Raw genomic sequence first — 23,086 nt, 5'->3', positions numbered from 1 at the left:
AATCACTGCTTAGATCACACTTCAATTAATTTGTGTTTTCTTTTCTTTCTTTTTTTTTTTTTGTGTGTCCCTCCCTCCCTCCCCGTGTTTTCTTTTAATGAGGATGAGAAGAACCTTTTTTATTTTTTTTATTTTTTTGATTTTTGGGCCACACCCAGTAACGCTCAGGGGTTACTCCTGGCTATGCACTCAGAAGTTGCTCCTGGCTTGGGGGGCCATATGGGACACCGGGGGATCGAACCGCAGTCCGTCCAAGGCTAGCGCAGGCAAGGCAGGCACCTTACCTTTAGCGCCACCGCCCGGCCCCGAACCTTTTTTATTTTTTAATCATCATTACTGCTTGACTTCCTATGGAGAACAAGTATTGGCCTATACTCTTGTTTCTGTTTGTCTGGGGCTGTATTATTAATGTTACATTAATAATTTCTTTTAAGTTTTTCAATTTAGTTCTTTGGTTTTTTTGGGAGGTTATTTTTTGTTTTGTTTTTGTTGTTTTTTTTTTTTTTTTTTTGGTTTTTGGGCCACACCTGATGGCGCTCAGGGGTTACTCCTAGCTCTGTGCTCAGAAATCACTCCTGGCAGGCACAAGGGACCATATGGGATGCCGGGATTCGAACCACCGTTGGTCCTGGGTCGGCTGCTTGTACGGCAAACATCCTACCGCTGTGCTATCTCTCCAGCCCCCAATTTAGTTCATTTTTAATTCACTAAATAGAAGTTCCAAAATGCTAATAAGCTAACTTCATAACTTTTAAAACTATGCATAAAAAGTTCAAGAGAGGGGCTGAAGCAATAGCACAGTGGTAGGGCGTTTGCCTTGCATGCAAACGCCAGGACGAACCTTGTTCAATCCCTCAGCATCCCATATGGTTCCCCCAAGCCAGGAGTAACCCTTGAGCATCACAGGGTATGCCCGCCCCCAAAAGAAAAGAGAACTGGGGGTCCAAAGAAATAGTACGGTGTGTTTGCCTTGCAGGCAGCCAATCCAGGACCTAAGGTGGTTGGTTTGAATCTCAGCATCCCATTTGGTCCCCTCTGCCTGCCAGGAGCTATTTCTGAGCAGATAGCTAGGAGTAACCCCTGAGTACCACCGGGTGTGGCCCAAAAACCAAAAAAAAAAAAAAAAAGAAAAAGAAAAAGAAAAAAAAAAGAAAAGAGAACTGGGAAGATTATACAGGGACTAAGGCACTTACCTTGCACAAAGCTGCCAGGGATTGATTCCAAGCACCACCTGTGGTCCCACCGCCCCACCAAGAGTGAACCCCAGTACAGGATGAACCTCAGCAAGGAAGAAACACCAAACGTTGCTGAGTGCCCCCTCTCCCCCTAGAAAAAAAAAGTACTTCTATATACGTAAAATATTAAAGGAGGGGCCAGAGAGACAGCACAGAGGTAGGGCATTTGCCTTGCAAGCAGATGACCCAGGACTGACTTTGGTTCGAATCCTGGCATCCCATATGGTTCACCGTGCCTGCCAGGAGTGATTTCTAAGCACAGAGCCAAATGTAATCCCTGAGTGCTGCTGGGTGTGGCCCAAAAACCAAAAATAAAATAAAATAAAATAAAGGAAAACACTTACGAAAAAGCAAGGAAAATGGCACATGAAAAAAATGCTCCATGTCACTAATCATCAGGGAGATACAAATCAAAACAACTTTAAGATATCATCTTACATTACAGACTGGCACACATCAAAAAGAAGAAAAAAAAGAAAAGAAAAGAATGTCCGCTGATGCTTCCCAGAAAGTCCAGTCCTGGCTGATCCCTCAGTGGTATTCTCAGAATGGGAGGGGAGGCAGATTCCCCTTTCAGAATAAACTACAGCAGTCAAACAACACCCCCTACACTCTATGTCATAAACATCCCAGTTTCACAACTGAAATCAAATAACATGAGCAGCTAAATCCTAAATCCTCTAAGGTGAGATAGAACTACAGGGCAGAAAACTCTGGGTCTTTCCTTTTTGAAGTGGATCAGGTAAGAGCGTCACCGCCTCACCCATCCTGCCACCAGGAAACCCCAGCAGCCATTGCCCTCTGTGCCATCTTCCTGAAGAACAATGGCTCAAGTCCTCCACCAAGCTACAAAAGAAACAACTTCCCAAGTAGTCTGATAACTCTGTCAAATTCACTGGAATGTGGGGGCCGGAGAAAGAGCATGGCAGTAGTGCATTTGCCTTGCATGCAGCTGATTTGAACAAACAGTAGTTCAAATCCTGGCATCCCAGATGGTCCCCCGTGCCTGCCAGGAGCAACTTAGGAGCACAGAGCCAGGAGTAATCCCTGAGCACTGCTGGGTGTGACCCAAAAACAAAAAAAAAAAAGTTTTTTTTCCACAGAAATGATAGGCAGGAGTGATACCACAGCAGTAGGGTATTTGTCCTGTATGCGGCTAACCTGGGACCAACCCAGGTTCAATCCCCGGCATCCCATATGGTCCCTGCCAGGAGTGACTTCTGAGTACAAAGCCAGTAGTAACCCCTGAGCACTGCCTGGTATGGCCCAACATCCTCACCAAAAAAAAAGAAAAAGAAAAGAAACAGAAGAGAGGCAGATTCTTCTTTCTGCATGAACAACTGCAGCCCAACATCCCTCCATACACCCCCAACAGAAATGGCCCAGCTCCACGACCTAACCTTATCAAACTTTTAAGCACCCAAATTTCTTTTAGGTCTATAAATCCTGAACTATGCATTTGTGTGATGAAACTCCAATATTTTATAGTGGTGTCTCTCAGTAGTATCACAGATCATGTTAAACAATAACACAGAAGGCTCACCTAGCACCAATCACATCCCAGTAAGTCCTGACTTCAGTAATATCATGGAGAGATATAACGATCACTTCAAATTGACCTGGTAGATCTAAGTTCTGAGAATTCTGTTTGTCCATCTTTTGTAACAAGCAATATAAAGTAAATTGGTTTGTGCTTGCATGGAAGCAGGCTACGATAGTGGAAGGGAGATTGGGAACACTGGTGAAGTGAAGGTCACACTGGTGATGTTTGAACATTTAATGCGGAGTTGTCCCACCCACAGACAGTTGAACTAGCTAATTTCTGCTGTGTGTCAGGAGCACGGCAGACATCTTGGGCCTTTTCTGCTTTCCTGGGGCCTGAGAACTTGATCTCTTCAGCATTCTTCCCTGAGGGCTCATCTTCTTCAGAGGTGAGCAGCCCGCCCACAAAGGGTAGAGCCAGAGGAGTGCTGCTGCTTCATTTTGAGGCCACATGCATCTTCTAGCCAATGAGTACCTTCTAGCCAATGAATACCACCATAACACGTAGAAAAATACACAATACAAGCATGACAATGGAAAAAAACAACATAGGCCAACACCAGGCATAGAGAATGAAGATGCCAACTCTGATGACCCAAAAATGGCCAATCACCTATTTAGTCTCTCAGATATGGAGTTCAGAGAAAAAATATGGAGGACGTTCACAGAACTCAAAGAAAGCATAGGGCCAGAGAGATAGCACGTCGGTAGTATGTTTGCTTTAGACGCAGAAGGATAGTGGTTCAAATCTCGGCATCCCATATGGTACCCCAAGTCTGCCAGGAGCAATTTCTAAGCATAGAGCCAGGAGTAACCCCTGAGCACTGCTGGGTGTGACCCAAAAACAAACAAAAAAAGAAAAAAGAAAAAGAAAAAGAAAGCATAGATCAAGTTGAATAGAACACTAATAAGAAAAAAGAGGCTATGATAATAGAAATCAGAAAACTCCAAACTGAAATAACAGATCTGAAAAGCTCAGTAGACGAATTGAAAACCTCAATGGAAAGCCTCTCCAACAGGGTAACAGCAGCTAAGGACACCTGGAAGATGAGATGCATAACAACTCCATACAGCAGAAGAGATTGGAAAAAAGCCTTAAAGCAAATGATCAGACAATGGAAAAATTACTCAAAGTATGTGAACAGATGAAAACAGAAGTTTTTGGAGCCAGAGTGGTGGCACAGGGTGAAAGGTGTCTGCCTTGCGAGTGCTAGCCTAGGACAGACTGTGGTTCGATCCCCCAGTGTCCCATATAATCCCCCAAGCCAGGAGCAATTTCTGAGCACATAGCCAGGAGTGGACCCTGAGCATCACCAGGTGTGGCCCAAATTCAAAAAAAAAAAAAAAAAAAAAGAAAAGAAAATAGAAGTCTTTGATAAGATCAACAGAAACAACATAAGAATCATTGGAGTCCCTGAGACACAGGAAGAAAATCCCCAGGAAAAATCAACAGTCAAAGACATCATTACAGAGAAACTACCAGAGCTAAGGACTACATGCAAACAAATCCTGCACGCCTGAAGAGTAACAGCTAAAAGAGACACAAGGAAAAGCACCCCAACACACATCCTACTCACAATGAACATTTAATGCCTTAATGACTGTATTATGAAAAACTTGGCTATAATAGTGTTATAATAAAAAATTAGGAAAAAGAGGGGCCCGGAGAGATAGCACAGCGGCGTTTGCCTTGCAAGCAGCCGATCCAGCACCAAAGGTGGTTGGTTTGAATCCCGGTGTCCCATAGGGTCCCCCATGCCTGCCAGGAGCTATTTCTGAGCAGACAGCCAGGAGTAACCCCTGAGCATCGCCAGGTGTGGCCCAAAAACCAAAAAAAAAAAAAAAAAAAATTAGGAAAAAGAAAAGAACAACTAGTGCTGATGTGAATGCGAGAAAAAAGGGATTCTCAATCACCACTACAAGGAATATAGAATAGTCCAACCTTTTTGAAAAATATGCACATTCCTCAAAAAACTAGAAGTTGAGCTTCCATATAAACCCGTAATACCATTCTGGAAATATACCCAAGGGGACCAAAAACACAATGCAGAAAGCATCTGCACTTCTGTGTTCATTGCAACACTATTCACAATAGCCAGAATCTGGAAACAATCCAAGTGCCCAACGGAAGAAGGAATGGAAAAAGAAACTATGGTACACAATGGAATACTACACAGCCACTAGGAAAAAATGAAGTCATGAACTTTGCTTATACATGGATAGAATGGGAAGCATCATGTGGAGTGAAATGAGTAAGCAGGAGAGGGGCAGAAATAGAATGATCACACTCATGGGAGATTAAAAAAAAAAACACATCATGAAAATAACCTCAAAGATAATAGAAATAGGGCCAGAAAGAATGGTCCAAAGTAGGAAACTTGTCATATAGAGAGAAGAAGTGCAGTAAGGGCATAACCACTATGACAATGACTGTTGGAAATGAACACTTTGGACAAGAACTAGGTAAGAAAGGAGGCAAAGTGATGTGCATAATGTCATTTCAGTAACAGTATTGCAAACCACAGTGGCCTAAAAGGAAAAAAAAGAAAAAAGGAAAAGAGAGAGAGAAGAAAATCATCTGCCATAAAGGCAGCAGAAGGGACAGGAGAAGAACCAGAAATGTGTCAGGAAATTTACACTGGTGAAGGGATGGGAATTGGGACATTGTATGACTGGAAAAAAAAATCAATAACTTTATGATCAATCATCTCACTGTGATTCAGAAAAATAAAAAAAATTTAAAGCAAGGGGAACATATTATTTTCTAAATTCTGACAATAAAAATCACAATTCTAGAAGTTCATTTCAAACAAGCAACTGTCTATATATTTCAGATCACATCACTAAATAATCATCCCTAAGACCTGCCTTCAATACATATAATCACTTTGCTTTTCATTAAACAACTAGAATTTCAGAGTTGAAGCCACAATCTCACAAATAATACTTAGTTAATGGCTTTTCTTTTTAGATGGTCCATCATGCTATTTATATCATGCCAAAAACGCTGCTTCTATTGCTCTCCACAGTAAACATTTGTATTAAAACACTTCCTCTTGCTTTTTTTTTTTTTACTAGAAACTGTTTCTCTTTCCAGTACCACATACTAATAGTTTAGTACTAACTAAATTAATCTAATTTTTCATCTCTTCTCTGGGTAAAAGAGTGGGAAAAATGGGAGAGAATACAGAGAGAATATTTTTATCTTAATGATTAAAAGAAGAAACATAAGCTAAGACTGAAACAAAGTGAAATACTGGGCAAATCAATCAACCTGTCTAGGCCTTATTTTTCTTAAATGTTAAATAAGGCAGAGCCAGGAGTAAGCTCTGAGCACAGCCAGCTGCAGCTCCCAAAAAGAAAAAATATATTAAACAAGGAAGAACTGTCTACTCTGAATAAATATTTTCAAAGCCTTTGGCTCTCTTGCAATAAAAATGTATTAATGGGCTGGCGAGATAACATGGAGGTAAGACATTTGTCTTGCATGCAGAAGGATAGTGGTTCGAATCCCAGCATCCCATATGGTCCCCCACGCTTGCCAGGAGCAATTTCTGAGCACAGAGCCAGGAGTAACCCCTGCCAGGTGTGACCCAAAAACCAAAAAAAAAAAAAAGAAAAAAGTATTAAAACTTTAAAAATGTTACCTAATCCTTTTGAAGTCAAAGAGTTATTTAAAAGCCTGACATTTCAACCAGAAACAGTAATTTTGTTCTATATTTCAGCAAGTTCAGGAACTTCTGAGGACCAGGGAAAGCTCAAGAAAGTGGAGCCTATGACTGTGGGTACCAGGCCTACAGAGACCAAAATACGAGACCCAAAATACTACCTAACTACTGATGGCCCCAGTTCTATTTGCCCCTGAGCACTGCTGGGGAGGTTCCCTCCACCCAAAAAAAAAAAAAAAATCTAAAATCATTCACAAATAGGAGGCTAAAAAGTAGGTTAAAAATTCGTATTCTCGGGGCCGGAGAGATAGCATGGAGGTAAGGCGTTTGCCTTTCATGCAGGAGGTCATCAGTTCGAATCCCGGCGCCCCATATGGTCCTCTGTGCCTGCCAGGAGCAATTTCTGAGCGTGGAGCCAGAAATAACCCCTGAGCACTGCCGGGTGTGACCCAAAAACCACAAAAAAAAAAAAAAAAAAAAAAAAAAAAATTCGTATTCTCGGGCCCGGAGAGATAGCACAGTGGCGTTTGCCTTGCAAGCAGCCGATCTAGGACCAAAGGTGGTTGGTTCGAATCCCGGTGTCCCATATGGTCCCCCATGCCTGCCAGGAGCTATTTCTGAGCAGACAGCCAGGAGTGACCCCTGAGCACCGCCGGGTGTGGCCCAAAAACCAAAAAAAAAAAAAAAAAAAAATCAGAATGGTAAAGGAAATCCAGTACAATGGGAAGGACACTTGCCTTGCCATGTACCCAACCCAGGTTCAATCCCTGCTATTCCATAAGGTCCCTCAAGCACCATCAGTAGTGATTCATGAGTATACAGTCAGGAGTAATCCTTGAGCATTGCTGGGTGTGACCCCAAAACAAACAAACAAACAAAAAATTTCCAGGTTGGGAAACAAAGCAATAGTACAGTGGGTAGGGTACTTGCTTTGTACACTGACCCTGGTTCAATTCCCAGTACCTTATATGGCCCCCCAATCCCCACCACATATGATCCTTGATCATATAGCCAGGAGTAAGACCAGATATGGCCCCAAAACAAAATAAAAAAAAAAACTTTTCAAGACTGGAGTGATAGTGCAAAGGTTAAAGCACATGCTTTATATACCCTCAGCATGCATACAACCTCCTGAGTACTACCAAGCATGATCCCTGAGTTATAGAGCCAACAATAAGCCTCATGCACAGCTGGATATGACTCTATAATAAAATGAGTTGGAAACAACTTAATGTCCATCAACTGGTAACTGAATAAAGATGCAGTATAATTTAAAATATTAGACAGCTGGGGCCAGAGCAGTGGCGCAAGCGGTAGGGTGCTTGCCTTGCACGCACTAACCTAAGACGGACCGCATTGAGTCCCATATGGTACCCCAAGCCCAGAGCAATTTCTGAGCGCATAGCAGCAGTGACTCCTTGAGCGTCACCGGGTGTGGCCCAAAAAAAAACAAAAAACAAATTAGACAGTTATTACCCAAGATAACTCCTCAAGTGCAATTACAAAAATATATGCTAGTCTCTTTGATAATGAAAAGATACAATCTATTCAAATAAAAACTGTGGATGTTCATTGGTTTTTCTAATCTTGTTTTGTTTTCATTGTCTTGGTCCATACCCAGCTATACCTGATTACTCCTAAATCTCTACAGAAGATCATGCAGTGCCAGAGATCAAACCTGTCGTGTGCAAAGTATGTACCCAATCTGTTGAGTTATCTCTCTTGCCCTTTTGTTTTTTTTTTTTATTTGTGGGCCACACCCAGCAGCATTTAGGGGTTACTCCTGGCTCTGCACTCAGAAATCACTTCTGGCGGGGTCGAAGAGATAGCATTTGCCTTGCAAGCAGCAGATCCAGGACCTAAGGTGGTTGGTGTGAATTCCGTCGTCCCATATGGTCCCCCATGCCTGCCAGGAGCGATTTCTGAGCAGATAGCCAAGAGGAACCCCTGAGCACTGCCGGGTGTGGTCCAAAAACCAAAAAAAAAAAAAAAAAAAAAAAAAAGAAATCACTTCTGGCAAGCTTGGGGAACCATATGGGATATTAGAGATTGAACTTGGGGCCCAGGGTCGGTCCCAGGTTAGACAAGTGCAAGGCAAACACCTACCACTGTGCTATCACTCTGGCTCCTCTCTGGACCTTTTCTAATTTGGGGGGGGGTATTTTTTTGATTTTTGGGCCACACTCAGGGATTACTCCTGGCTATGTGCTCAGAAATCACTTGGGCAACATATGGGATGCCAGGAATCGAACAGAGGTCTGTCCTGGGTCAGCCGCATACAAGGCAAATGCCCAACTGCTGTGTCATCACTCCAGCCCCAGGACCTTTTCTAATTTTAAATAAGGTATACCAGAGTATTATTTTTAAAAATGTGTATAATCTTACCCATCCTTGGTTTGATCTGCTACTCCCGCCAAGAGCTGCACAATCTTTGGGTTGCTATTTGGGTCATTATACAGTCCAAGGTAACGTTGGACAAAATCCTCTGGGGTCATGAAATGTTCTCCATCAACTTCAGTACTAGCATACTGAAAAACAAAGAAAGCATATTTAAAAATTAAACTTTGTTAATCAACAAGTGTTTTATGCAAAGAATTAAAGACTGTTAGAAAAATCAAGATGAACACCAAACTTAAAATGGTCCCTGAAGGGCCAGAGAGATAGCCTGGAGGTAAGGCGTCTGCCTTCCATGCAGAAGGACGGGGTCCCATATAGTCCCCGTGCCTGCCAGGGGCGATTTCTGAGTGTGGAGCCAGGAATAATCCCTGAGCACAGCTGAGTGTAACCCAAAACCGCCCCCCCCCAAAAAAATGGTCCCTGATATGATGGCAGTTGAGGGAGAGAGGCACAGGATGGACTCTAGAAATACTGGTAGTGGGAGATTGACACAGTGATGGGATTGGTGCTGAAACATTGTATGTCTAAAACTTAACTATTAATAACTTTGTAAATCACAATGCTTTAAGTATTATTTAAAAATCAAGATGATAATAAATACACAATTATTCTCAATACAATGGATGAAAAAAGGTTAATCTAAGAACACTAGTACAATATTAAAATATACATGAACATGAATAAAAAGCATATACATATAAAGATACACATTCTACCTTTCTGTAAATAATTTTAAAATAAAGTAATCATGATAAAGACTAGACACAGAGAACAGTGGGTAGGACGCTTGTCTTATATGTGGCTAACCTGGGCTTGCTCCCCAGCACCTCATATGGGCCCTCGATCCCCACCAAAAGTAATCCATGAGTACAGACCTAGGAATAAGCCTTGAACACCACTAGGTACAACCCCAAAACAAAAACTAAACACAAAAAGCATTAATAAAGAACTAAACACAAAAACTAAATAAGAAAATATGAGATAGATTATAGTATGTTTGTTGTCTAGTCATAGATGTTTTTGAGCTGTACTATTTTTAATTAGCAGATGACAATTTCCAAAAGAGGGCAAGCAATATGAAAATATGTCAAAGTTAATATAACAAAATTTGGCAACTAATTTATCCATCCTATTTTGCCACAGAGCTATCTGATATGTAATACAGAATTTAACTGCCAGGACGGCTACTACCACGCTTAAAGCACGTGGGTGCATGCACAAGCAAGAAGTAGTGAAAGTTTACTGCACTTAATGAATCACCAAGATTTCAAAACATTCATGGCTTAACAGTTATCAAAAAATAAAGCAGCCTTAGTACAAATCAAGGCCACAGCAGCCAACAAGGAAACAAATGCTTTTGTTGACAAGTACTAGAAACAGGCTTTGCCAGTATCTTGGCTTTTATAAATGATGCCAAGGAATCACTTACCCGAAGGTATTTTACTAGTGCTCTCTCTGACTCTCCCTAGTCGGTTTTAACTTGATTTTAACCAAAAGATAAAGTGTAAATAGCTCAGAGGGAAAAACAGTCTTCTCAGAATCCACAGAAATCAGTACCTGACTTCTGCAAGAGACAGTTAACTAATTAACTCATTAGAGACAATTACTTGGCAATATCAGTGGGCCTGTTAACTAAACAGACAGAAAAGTAGAGTTTAGAAAGAAAACAAGAATTGACCCAGTTAAGATGCTAAAACAGTTTATTATGTTCACAGACAGAAGGAGGTATCTCAAGCACTCCTGATATATTAAAAAATTATTTATTAGTATTTTTATTAATATGTAGGATTTGTCTAGTTCATATAAATTTTAAGTATACTAGCATAGAATTAATACCTTTTAAAAATTTTAGACCAAAAAAATGGAAAGATGCAGTTTTTTAATTTTTTTCTCCCCCTTTAAAAATGTTTTAATTGCACAAATGTGTCATGATCAACTATGAGATGCATTTTCAGCACTTGGGGGACTATATAGTGCAGGCACATCGAAGGCATGCACCCTAACTATTGTACTATCTCCCAGAGCAACCAAAGTATTTATAAAATATTATTAAATAAGGGTTAGGGGGCATTGAGATAAAACATGAGGCAAAATGCTTATACAAGGCCAACCGAGTTTTATCCCAACCACCCTCTCTCTATTAGGTCTGCTAGCACAGTGATTTCTGAGCCAGAGTCAAGAATAAGCCTTCAGGGGGCCAAAAAGATAACACAGAGGTAAAGCATTTGCCTTAGATGCAGAAGGATAGTGGTTCGAATCCCAGCATCCCATATGGTCCCCTGAGCCTGCCAGGAGCAATTTCTGAGTGTAGAGCCAGGAGGAACCCCTGATCGCTGCCGGGTGTGACCCAAAAACCAAAAAAAAAAAAAAAAAAGGGTAAGTGTTCAGCATAGCAAGATGTGGCCCCAAAACAAAATAAATAAATATAAAATAAGAAAATCTATTTTAAACAATTACTTTTAATATTATTCTTTTAGTCAAGTAAATAATATTCTAAACAGGTACAAAAAGTAAGCATGGCCTGGGACCAAAGGGATACACAGCGGGTAGGACATTTGCTTTGCATATGACCAACCCAGGTTTGATTCCTGGTATCCCATATGTACTCCTGAGCCTGACAGGAGTAATTTCTGAGAGCAGAGTCAGGATACCTGACTCTGAGCACCGCTGAGCACTGCTGGGTGTGACCCAAAAACTAAGAGGAGAAAAAAAAAAGTAAATATGGTCTATAAATAGCTAAAATATAACAAATGTTCCGTTGTCTTCCTGAAAACACCTCTTTCTAACCCAAATTTCTTGACAGCTTATACTAACATGATAGAAAATAGTATAAAACCAATTTGGAGGCCTCCCAGACTAGTATTTGTGTTAAAAACCTAATACATCAAGTAACTTTAATATATCCAGTAGTTTCATGTCATTGCTGTTTTATATCTATTATTTCAAAGTAAACTGAATGAATTTAAATGAAATTAGCCAAACATTACATCTAGCCTCCAAATAACTTTAGAGTCAAATGCTCGCCATTTCAAAGTTGTCTCTTAAGCAGTTGTAATCCTTCTTGGGCAAGAAGTCAAGGACACATGAAAGACTTAGACAAGAAGTAGCTGACAGTATGTGTACAAAAATAGCTGGTCTATTTTCTTGATTTAACTTTTTCTAAGCTCAACTCAAGTGGTTTCAAATAAAAACACAGTCTCCCAAGACTTTTAAAACCTTTCCAGAAATATTAATGTAAATTTAGTAGAGTTTCAAAATACCTTAAACATTTTGAAACTTCAGGAATAAAATAGGGGCCAGAGAGATTGTGCAGCAGGTATTGTTGACCCTTCATGTAGCCAACCCATGCTCAATCCCTGGCACCAAATATGGTCCCCTGAGCCATATCAGGAGTGATCCCTGAGCACAGAGCCAAAAATAAGCTGTAAGCACTGCCAAATATGGCCAAAAAGAAAAAGAAAGAAAATCTTATTAGATTCTGGGAACTTATGGGATCTTATGAGAAATTGTAGCTTTATACATTTAGTCCAAATTATTGTTAATAAAAGAAAAGCAGAATTTCATATACAAAATTAAGTTCTCTTTTCATTGAACTCCCTCAACTTCCAAAAGAGCGGATCATGTTATCAGCAATGCTTTGCCTATCTAGCCAACAGATCCAAACATCAAGAGCTTACTTGACTGGAATAAATTGGATAGTAGCAATTGCTTTGCAAGTAGCCACCTTTAACCTCAAGTGAACTTTATTATGTATGCAACCCTCAGTACATGCTTACTAAAAAGTGAATTTACGAAGAGTTTATGCACAACCCTAACCATAAGTAAGGGGGGAAAGGACACCTTAAAATTTAATGAGATGAACAAGTAAAATATTCAAACCATCTAAATAATACAGACCTGTTTAAATGGTTTAAGTGTTTTTTGTTTTTGTTTGGGGGCCACACCTGGCCGTGATCAGGGTTCAGAAATCTCTCCTGGCAGGCTTGGGGGACAATATGGGATGCTAAGGATCAAACCCAGATCCATTCAAGGTCCATCCCAGGTCAGCTATGTGCAAGGCAAACACCCTACCACTGGGCTATCACTCAGGCCCCTGAAATGGTTTAAGTTTAAAGTAGAGTCCTGGGGCCAGAGAGATAGCATGGAGGTAGGGCATTTGCCTTGCATGCAGAAGGACAGTGGTTCGAGTCCCAGCATCCCATATGGTCTTCCGAGCCTGCCTAGAGCTATTTCTGAGCGTAGAGCCAGGAGGAACCCCTGAGTGCTGCCGGGTGTGACCCAAAGGCAAAAAAAAAAAAAACAAACAAAAAATAGATCAAACCCAGGTCCGCTGCATGCAAAGCAAATGCCCTATCCACTGTACTATCGCTCCAATCCCCCAATTTTGCACTTTTTTTGTGTGTGTGTGTGTCTCACCCAGCAGTGCTCAGGGGTTATTCCTGGCTCCATGCTCAGAAAATCGCCCCTGGCAGGCACGGGGGACCATATGGGATACCGGGATTCAAACCACCGTCCTTCTACATAAAAGGCAAATGCCTTACCTCCATGCTATCTCTCCAGCCCCCAATTTTGCACTTTTAAAAAACATTTACCATGGGCCAGAGGTTGACATAAAGAGCTGGTGTACATATTTTACATGTAATAAGTTCAAATTCAATTGCTCTTACCACAAGTTACCATGAGTACAAGCAAGAGTGATCTACACTCATCAATAAACCATTACTACATACCAACTATCTGAAGCAATATGGTAAAAAGGTTTATAATGATTGATAAAGCATTTTTGCTGCCCTCAGGATGGCTCAGAGGGAATGGATATGGAAACCAGGATCAGAAAAATAGGGTCTAATTAGCTAGTTGAAATTAAAAAAAAAATTTATCTTACCTTTATTTCTAACATGTGTTACAAAGAGATCACAATCTCATTAAGGTGGGATTTGCTTTTGGTTCTTTTTTTTTTGTTTTTTTTTTTTGTTTGTTTGTTTTTGGGGCCATACCCGGTGACGTTCAGGGGTTATTCCTGGCTACGCACTCAGAAATCAATCCTGGTTTGGGGGACGATATGAGACACCAGGGATCAAACCACCGTCTGTCCTAGGTTAGCATGTGCAAGGCAGATGTCCCACTGCTTGAGCCACCGCTCCAGCCCTATTGTGGGATTTGAATACCAAAGTATTTATATTGAATTTGTTATAATTTCAAATTATATACCGAAAATGTTACTATAAATTGTCCAGAATTAAAAAAGCATAGAAAATCAATTTCTCCCTTGCTTGCTGAATATTCCTGCTTTAGCTCAAAGTAATTGTTCTAAATCCTCTCTTTACTCCAAACCAATATTTCCTTGAGGTTGGCTTCCACTTTTCCTGATTTTACCAGGAGACTCATCCGACTGGTCTAAGCAGCTTCCTTTTCACTTATCCAACATGTGACTGTAATCTGAGTCAAAACAAACTATTCATCCATGACTCCTTTCCAACTGAGATGAACTGACATTTTTAGACCTTAACATTCTTTCAGTTCCAGAAATTCAAATAACAAAATTTAAAAATCACAAAATTTGATGACTGTACCACAGAGAGCATTTCCCATACAGAAAAATAAATTCTATGAATCATGGGGAAAAGAACATCTATGAAGGCCACAGCTGAGCACAAGAAATTAATCTTCTTGCTAGCCTTCAATGTTACAGCTCTTACTCCTTATAGAAAATCAATTTAGTCAGGAATGCAAGCCCTTTCACTATACAAGTGCCTGTATAACAAGCAAAGATCACACAGATCTGGCATACTAATTTTTATAATAATACAATGTGGAATTCATAGTTTTAACATGTGATCACATTAATTCTAACAACTACAGTCACATTAATTTTTAAACAAAATTTTAATTAGTGACTCAAAATTTTCTAATATTAAAATAAATTATATATACACAATAAAAAGTCTATTTTATACATCTAATTTTATTTTTGAGGTTTCGAGCCACACCCAGCAGTGCTAGGGAATGAATATTAGGGTTGAAAACTCGGGGATTACTTACTCATGGGATCAACCAATGTTGGCCACATGCAGAGCAAACACCTTAACCCTATACTGTCTCTTCAGTCTGTATACATTAACTTTAACACTTTCTGTTTCATCTTTCTCATATACTAGGAAAAAAAGATTCTATTTGATTATGCAAAGAAAATTGTCTGGAAACATGTTTTCTAACTGCTTCTATAAATAGTGTTTATTTTTCTTTTTTGCTTTAGTTTTTTGTTTGTTTGTTTGTTTTGGCTTTTGGGGCCACACCCGGTGACACTCAGGGGTTACTCCTGGCTATGTGCTCAGAAATTGCTCCTGGCTTGGGGACCATATGGGACCCCAGGGATTGAACCTCGGTTCATACTAGTTTAGCTGCATGCAAGGCACCACTCCAGCCCCTGCTTTAGTATTTTTATTTTTACTATCAATTAAAAAAAAATCCTGTCAAGTACGGCATTTGTTTTGCATGTGGCCCACTGGGGTTCAATCCCTGGCACCCATCTAGTTACCTCACAGAACCAGGAGCAAGCCCTAAGCACTGCCAAGTGTGACCCAAAAACAAAATATAAAGCAATTCAATACCTAACAAAGCAAGGAGGTATAGCATCCTTGTTGACCACTAGAATCAATTGAAGTTACTAAAATAAACTAAATCTACAAAAAAAAAAAAAAAACACTGTGCCCATAATGACCAAAAGCCTTTGAAAGTAAAATAATGACCCCAGAGAATTCAATAACTATAAATGAGATGCTTCTCACAGCAGATTAAGTTGGATAATTAATTTGTGTTGTTCTCAAAATAAATACTTCAATCTCATGACCAAAGTAACCATGGGAACATCCAAGGAACATATATATTTATAAGCCTAAGCAAATCATGTCTTAGACATTCAAGATGCAGCTCTTAGAGAGAGAAAATGTTGTTAGGCTAATAAGCTCTGATTACAAAACAAGATATTTTGCCATAAATACCTTTATTGTGATAGGAAGCAGGAAGAAAAAGATTTAAGTGATAGAGGTCAATAAAATGCAATGTATGAACTGGTTTAATTTTATTTTAAGAAAGCAACTTAAATCAAGAATACTGTAGGTATGAATCAGGAATTACACCCAGTGGTGTTCGGGGGACCAGAAGAGATATCATGAATAGAAACTGAGTTTGGCTCTGCAAGGTAAACTCTACTAAGGTTATAGGTCCAGGTACCTGACATACTATGGTTATGGGTCCACGTATGATAATCTTACTGGGTTTTATTTGATTCATCAAAGTCTTCATATTAAAGTCTTTGTGCATATAATGATAAATATGTCTATAATTGCTTCAAAATAAACTAATGCTGTTGCAATAATAATGCAAAATTAGCCAGAATAGGGCCCGGAGAGAGAGCACAGCGGCGTTTGCCTTGCAAGCAGCCGATCCAGGACCAAAAGGTGGTTGGTTGGAATCCCGGTGTCCCATATGGTCCCCCGTGCCTGCCAGGAGCTATTTCTGAGCAGACAGCCAGGAGTAACCCTGAGCACAGCCAGGTGTGGCCCAAAAACCATAAAAAAAAAATTAGCCAGAATAGATGATGAAGCTGATAGTACAGAATAATTACAAACACTAATATGTTTTAGATGTATATTTAAATTTTCCTTATTAAAAAGATGCTTTTTAGGGCCCGGAGAGATAGCATAGCGGCGTTTGCCTTGCAAGCAGCCGATCCAGGACCAAAGGTGGTTGGTTCGAATCCCGGTGTCCCATATGGTCCCCCGTGCCTGCCGGGAGCTATTTCTGAGCAGACAGCCAGGAGAAAGCCCTGAGCACCGCCGGGTGTGGCCCAAAAACAAAAACAAAAAAAAAAAAAAGATGCTTTTTAAAGGCTAGAGAAAAGCTAGATGACTCTAGATATACTAATATACTAATACCCAAATAATATTAAGTAAAAAAAAAAATAAGGGAGGTAGGACTAGAGTGATAGTATAGTGATAGTACAGCAGGTTGGTCTTGTATGTGGCTAATCTTGTACGTGTACAAGCTTGCCTTGTATGTGGCCAATCTGGGCAATTCCCAGACATTGCACATGGTTTCCCACACCCCACCAGGAGTGATTCCTAAACTAAGAAGGAGTAACCCCTGAGAATCACTAGGTGTGTCCCCAAAACAAACAAAAATAACAACAAAAAAAGGCCAGATATTAGAATAAAATATTTCCATTTGTCATATACCCTCAAGCAGGTAATCTAATCTTTCTTGAACTCAGGGTCCTCATCTTTAAGACAGAAATACTAGAATCAGAAAGACAGTACAGAGGGCAGATCTAATTGCCCAGCCTGTGGCCAAGCCAGGTTCAATTGATCTCTGGCACCCCAGATGGTCTTCCAAGCACCACCAGGAGTGATCCTTTAGTACTGTCAGGTGTGACCCCCAAACCAAATTAAATAAAAATGAAAATACTAACAGTTTCATTCTTTTTTTTGGGGGGTCACACCCGGCTGTGCTCAGGGGTTACCCTTGGCTCTACACTCAGAAATCGCCCCCAGCAAGCTCGGGGGACCATATGGGATGCCGGGATTCGAACCACCATCCTTCTGCACGTAAGGCAAATGCCTTACCACTATGCTATCTCTCCGGTCCTCAACAGTTTCATTCTTAAAGTGTAGTCCTAAGGAAAAAATATAATTATTTGCATTATATGCATATTTGCACTTAAGTTAGTGCCTAATACATAAAAGTGACCCAGTAAATAAGCATTATTACAGTTCTAGAAGCCTAGCACTGGCAATGGTACTGATTTCAGTGAATGGTATTTCAAAAATTTCAGCAGTACTAAGTAAAGGTAAAACCTTTGTGGAGGTGTTCTGCATACAAAAATTTATCTAAAAAAAATCAGTCAGTATCTTTCATCCTCTCTTTCTCTCTCTCTCTCAGATCTACACTCATGAATTACTGTGGCAGTTCTTAGGGTTTTATATGGGGTACTGAGGATCAAGCTTGGGACAGCCACATGCAAGGCAAATGCCCTGCCCGCTGTACTACTGCTTTGACCCCCACATTTCTGTATTAAAACACAGCTATACTCCTGTCTCAGAACCAACACACATGAGAGAAATGATCCCTTAGGGTAATATTTCTGAATATAAGAACATCAGAACATAGAAAGATCTTCAGAGATATGTGTCAAGATGTGGGTAATTATTGGTCATATGATATGCACATAATCATAAAACACATTAACCTCTCAATCACTTTATAGATCCAGCACAGTAACCTGGGGAAAAACAAGAAAATTAGAACCTATTGTGAAAGAAAAAGCCCTCATCTCAGAAAATAGGACAAGAAACCAAGATTTGTTTTGTTCTACATATATCAAGTACCACTGACTCATTACGTAATTTAATCTATATATCTTTTATCTGCTAGATCTTAGACACATGAGGATGAAGGCTCATTAGTAACGTAAACATTTAAGGTTACACAGCAAAGGGATCGAATAGGGATTCAAGTCTAGGCTAGATTACAAAGTTCCTGCAGGCTCCTGCTATTCTCTGCAGTCTCCTGAATAAATGAGTGAATTGAGATCCAGCTCAAGAGGTTCTAAGAAATTATGGGTAGGAGAAAATTAATTGGAAGAATTAGTCCACTCAAAGCTCTCATGCGGGCCCGGAGAGATAGCACAGCTGCATTCGCCTTGTAGGCAGCCGATTCAGGACCAAAGGTGGTTGGTTCGAATCCCGGTGTCCCATATGGTCCCCCGTGCCTGCCAGGAGCTATTTCTGAGCAGACAGCCAGGAGTAACCCCTGAGCACCGCCGGGTGTGGCCCAAAAATCAAAAAAAAAAAGCTCTCATGCCCAAAAAAACAATGACATGTGCAAAAAATTTACACTTATTTCAAGTGACCTTTTCAAGTAAAATTTGCATGAACTACATATTAAACCATTTTACTACTTCCAAAGTGAAAGACATTCAGTAGTTTCCAAAATAATATCCAAAAGAGAAAAAGCAAAAAACTGCTTATTCTTCCCTGCCATTGCTTACAAATAAGGCAGTGCTTTCTTTCACCTCGTCCCTTCCAGCTCATTCAAACACTCACATGCTGGTACTTCAGATACTCTGGCCACCTTTCTGTCTGCCAAACATATATATCAAGCTCTTGCTTGTAGGCCTTTGCACATTTGAGCTGTTGGGAATTCTATTTCTTTTCACTTTCCCTCTCTCAAAATAGCTTTGTCAGGGGCCTTTAGTTGACCACTCTATTAAAAATGATGACTTTTCCTATCATTTCATTTATTTTCTTATAGGTTGGCCATCATCTATAGAGGAGTTGATTTGTTTTGTTTTGAATATGTGGATTTATTTTTTATGTCCTACCCTTGCTAGAATGTGAGGCCCTACCCTCACTAAGCTCCTTTGTCTCTCTAATGGTAAAATCTAGCACAAAGCTTAGAATCACACATAGTGTACTATTAAACATTTAAAAATTAATTGGTTGGGGAGTGGACTGGAGAAATAGTACAGGTGGGTAGGTTCTTACCTTGCATGTGGCTGACCCAGATTCAATCTCCAACACTGCATATAATTCCCAAGCCCTGTTAGGAGTGATCTCTGAGCCCAGAGCCAAGAGTGTAAGCCCTGAGTATCACTGGGTAGGACCCAAAAACAAAACAAACAAAACAGAAAAAAAAAACCATAAATTCTCTTCTGTGTGTCCCATACTGGGCTTTTTCACTCCAATTTATTCAGTGAAGTCCTCCACTTCAGGTTCTAAATTGCTAAATTTCTATTTACTTTCTCAAAATACTAAAAGATTGAACTTTTGCTTTTATTTTCTACTAATTCTCCCTCAACCAATCTAGCATTTATCCTTCTATACTTTTCTCAAAATGACATCAGACAAATACATATATATGTAAAGATGCATACAAGAATGCATATAAAGTGATCTAAACAACTTGACTCATGTTTTATTCACTTTTTTTTTTTTTAAGTGATTGAGCCACTCGGTGATATTCAGGTGTTACTGTGGCTCTGCACAGTTCCTGGAAGTTCGGGGTGTGTGTGTGTGTGTGTGTGTGTGTGTGTGTGTGTGTGTGTGTGTGTGTGTGTGTGTGTGTGTGTGTGTGTGACACATAGGATGCTGGGGATTAGACCCGGATGGGCCTCTTGTTTTTTGTTTTGTTTTGTTTTGTTTTGTTTTGTTTTGGGTGGGTCTCTTGTAAGGCAAGCACCCTATCCATTGTACTCTCTCTTTGGTCCTGCATTACTTAGCTCTTTTGCATCTTTGTTTTTTTTTACTTTCATAATACTTTGGTCTGATTTTTTTTTTTTGGAGGGCGGGCTTTTGGGTCATACCCAGCAGCGTTTGGGGGTTACTCCTGGCTTTGTGCTCATAAATCACTCCTGGAAGGATCAGGGGAACATATGGGATGTCAGGGACCTAATCTGGTCAGTCCCTCTGTGTCAGCTATGTGCAAGGCAAACACCCTACCACTGTGCTAATGCTCTGGCCCTGATCTAATTTTTTAATAGTAAGACTATTTTATAATTATCCTACTATTCTTCTTTTGATAGCAATTATTTTGATTCTCTTTTTCTTTCTTCTGAGGAATAAGTGAAGAATTCAATTTACAATCTTACACATATTTATTCCTATGATTTTTTTATTTCCCCGGGTTAAATACCAAAAATGCAGTTGATTATTCAACAATACTTTTTAATTTCAAACCACTGCCAGATTGTTTTCCAAAGAGTCTTTATTTCCACAAATACCAAAGAAGAGATACCTTTCCCTCCATAAATGGCCTCAATAGATAGTATTACTTTTTATACTTGATAATGTTGTTGTAACTGTATACACATCCCAAGCTTTTAAAAACTTAGCCTTACCACCTATACCAAATGAAAGGTTCTTCTGCTAAACAACCCATTTAATTCCCTTCTCAGTTCCAAAATACTATCAAAAGTAAATAAATCCATGGCCAGAGAGATAGCAAGGAGGTAGGGCTTTTGCCTTGCTTGCAGAAGGATGGTAGTTTGAATCCTGGCACCCCCGATGGTCCCCCGAGCCTGCCAGGAGCTATTTCTGAGCATAAATAGATCCAGGAGTAACCCTTGAGTGCTGCCAGATGTGACCCAAAAACCAAAATCCAAAACAAAACAAAAGTAAATAAATCCATAACATAAAAATACCCATTACCTAAATTTTACCCATTAAAAATTTTTACCCATTCTATTTATTTACTTATTTTGAGTTTTGGGGTCACACCCAGTGACGCTATGCTCTCAGAAATCGCTCCTGACTTGGGGGACCATATGGGACGCCAAAGGATCGAACCTCAGTCAGTCCTAGGTTAGCACATGCAAAGCAAATGCCCTACCACTTGTGTCACTGCTCCAATTTTACCCATTTTAACTAGAAATTAATATACTATCATAAAACTGTAAAGAACTTCTTTGTTTTATACTAGTAGTATCTTCTTCCAATTATCTCATCTAAATAAGACAAAAATACATTTATAAGTTTATAAGGTAGATGATCTTCACAACGATGATGACAAATAAAAAGATAATTAAAATAATATTTGTTCTATCTTGCAGTACATTTTTTGCTTAGCATATACAGTAGTACAGCTTTAACAAATGCTGTTTTCTCAGACAATAGATTTAAATAGAGGAACAAAAATAAAAGTCAAATTTGGGGCCTGGAGCGATATCACAGCAGTAGAGAGTTCTCAGCTGACCTAGGACAGACCCAGGTTTGATCCTCAGCATTTCATGTCATCCCCCAGGTCTGCCAGTAGTGATTTCTGAGGGTAGAGTCAGGAGTAGCCTCTGAGCGACCAAAAACCAAAATAAATAATTTTTTAAAAAAAGAAAATAATCAAATTAAAAAGCAAAAAAAAGCTTTCACTTGAAAGATTTGTTTTGTTTTGTCTTTTTGGTTTTTGGGCCACACCTGGCAGCGCACAGGGGTTACTCCTGGTTCTATGCTCAGAAATTGCTCCTGGCAGGCTCGAGGGACCATATAGAATGCTGGGATTTGGACCACCGTCCTTTTGCATGCAAGGCAAATGCCCTACCTCCATGCTATCTCTCTGGCCCCTTAAAAGTTTTTTATACAATGGAGCAATATTACAGTGGGTAGAGCGCTTGCCTTGCACATGGCTAATCCTGGTTTGATCCCAGGTATTCAATACCTGGGTCCCACAAGGCTGCCAAGAATGATTCCTAAGTGCAGAGCCAGGTAACCCTTGAGCATTGCTGGAAGTGAACCAAAAACAACAAAAAAGTTTTGTGTTTTTGTTTTTGTTTTTTTTTTTTGGTTTGGGGGCCACACCCGGCGGTGCTCAGGGGTTACTCCTGGCTGTCTGCTCAGAAATAGCTCCTGGCAGGCACGGGGGACCATATGGGACACCGGGATTCGAACCAACCACCTTTGGTCCTGGATCGGCTGCTTGCAAGGCAAACGCTGCTGTGCTATCTCTCCAGGCCCGACAAAAACGTTTTTGATACCTCTACTTTGACACAATATATAAACCAGATTAACTCTTCATTCTGAAATTCATCAAGCTAATAATTAACATTCTATATCCTCACCCTCTCTTCCTTGCGTCTATTGTCTCCTTTTGCTACTGTATTCTTCTTTTATTAATATATTTATTTAAACACCTTTATTACAAACATGATTATAGTTGGGTTTCAGTCATGTAAAGAACACCCCCCCCCCTTCACCAGGCTACTGTATTCTTATGACAAAACACATTGGGTCAAGAACAGTGTATGGGAGAGAGGGAAAAGAATAAATCAAGAAATGACAGTTCTGGGCCCGGAGAGATAGCACAGCAGCGTTTGCCTTGCAAGCAGCCGATCCAGGACCAAAGGTGGTTGGTTGGAATCCCGGTGTCCCATATGGTCCCCCGTGCCTGCCAGGAGCTATTTCTGAGCAGACAGCCAGGAGTAACCCCTGAGCACCACCGGGTGTGACCCAAAGACAAAAACAAAAACAAAAACAAAAAAAAACAAAAAAAAAAAAAAGAATTCATTTGGTATGTTGGGTCGGAGCTACAGCAGTAGGGCATTTGCCTTTCAAGTGCCTGATCTAGGATGGATCTCGGTTCAATCCCCGGTGTCCCATATGGTCCCCCAAGCCAGGCTCGATTTCTGAATGTATAGCCAGGAGTAACCCCTGAGCAATGCTCGGTGTGGCCCAAAAACCAAAAAAAAAAAAAAAATTC

At 40.1% G+C, this 23,086-nt stretch overlaps 1 protein-coding gene across 4 annotated transcripts in view; it reads right to left on the bottom strand.

The window, feature by feature from the left end:
- The window catches only part of SLC25A12 (solute carrier family 25 member 12), a 225,189-nt gene that overhangs the window by 73,360 nt on the left and 128,743 nt on the right, over positions 1 to 23,086 (bottom strand). For all 4 annotated transcript variants that reach the window (XM_049773407.1, XM_049773409.1, XM_049773410.1 and 1 more), the window contains one exon: positions 8,831 to 8,973. In XM_049773407.1, coding sequence (XP_049629364.1) covers positions 8,831 to 8,973 — 143 coding nt within the window. The remainder of the gene's footprint in view (positions 1 to 8,830; positions 8,974 to 23,086) is intronic.

The sequence above is a fragment of the Suncus etruscus genome, chromosome 5 (assembly GCF_024139225.1).
Source record: "Suncus etruscus isolate mSunEtr1 chromosome 5, mSunEtr1.pri.cur, whole genome shotgun sequence".
In the NCBI taxonomy this organism is placed as follows: Eukaryota; Metazoa; Chordata; class Mammalia; order Eulipotyphla; family Soricidae; genus Suncus; species Suncus etruscus.
This window is presented reverse-complemented; position numbering and strand designations above follow the sequence as displayed.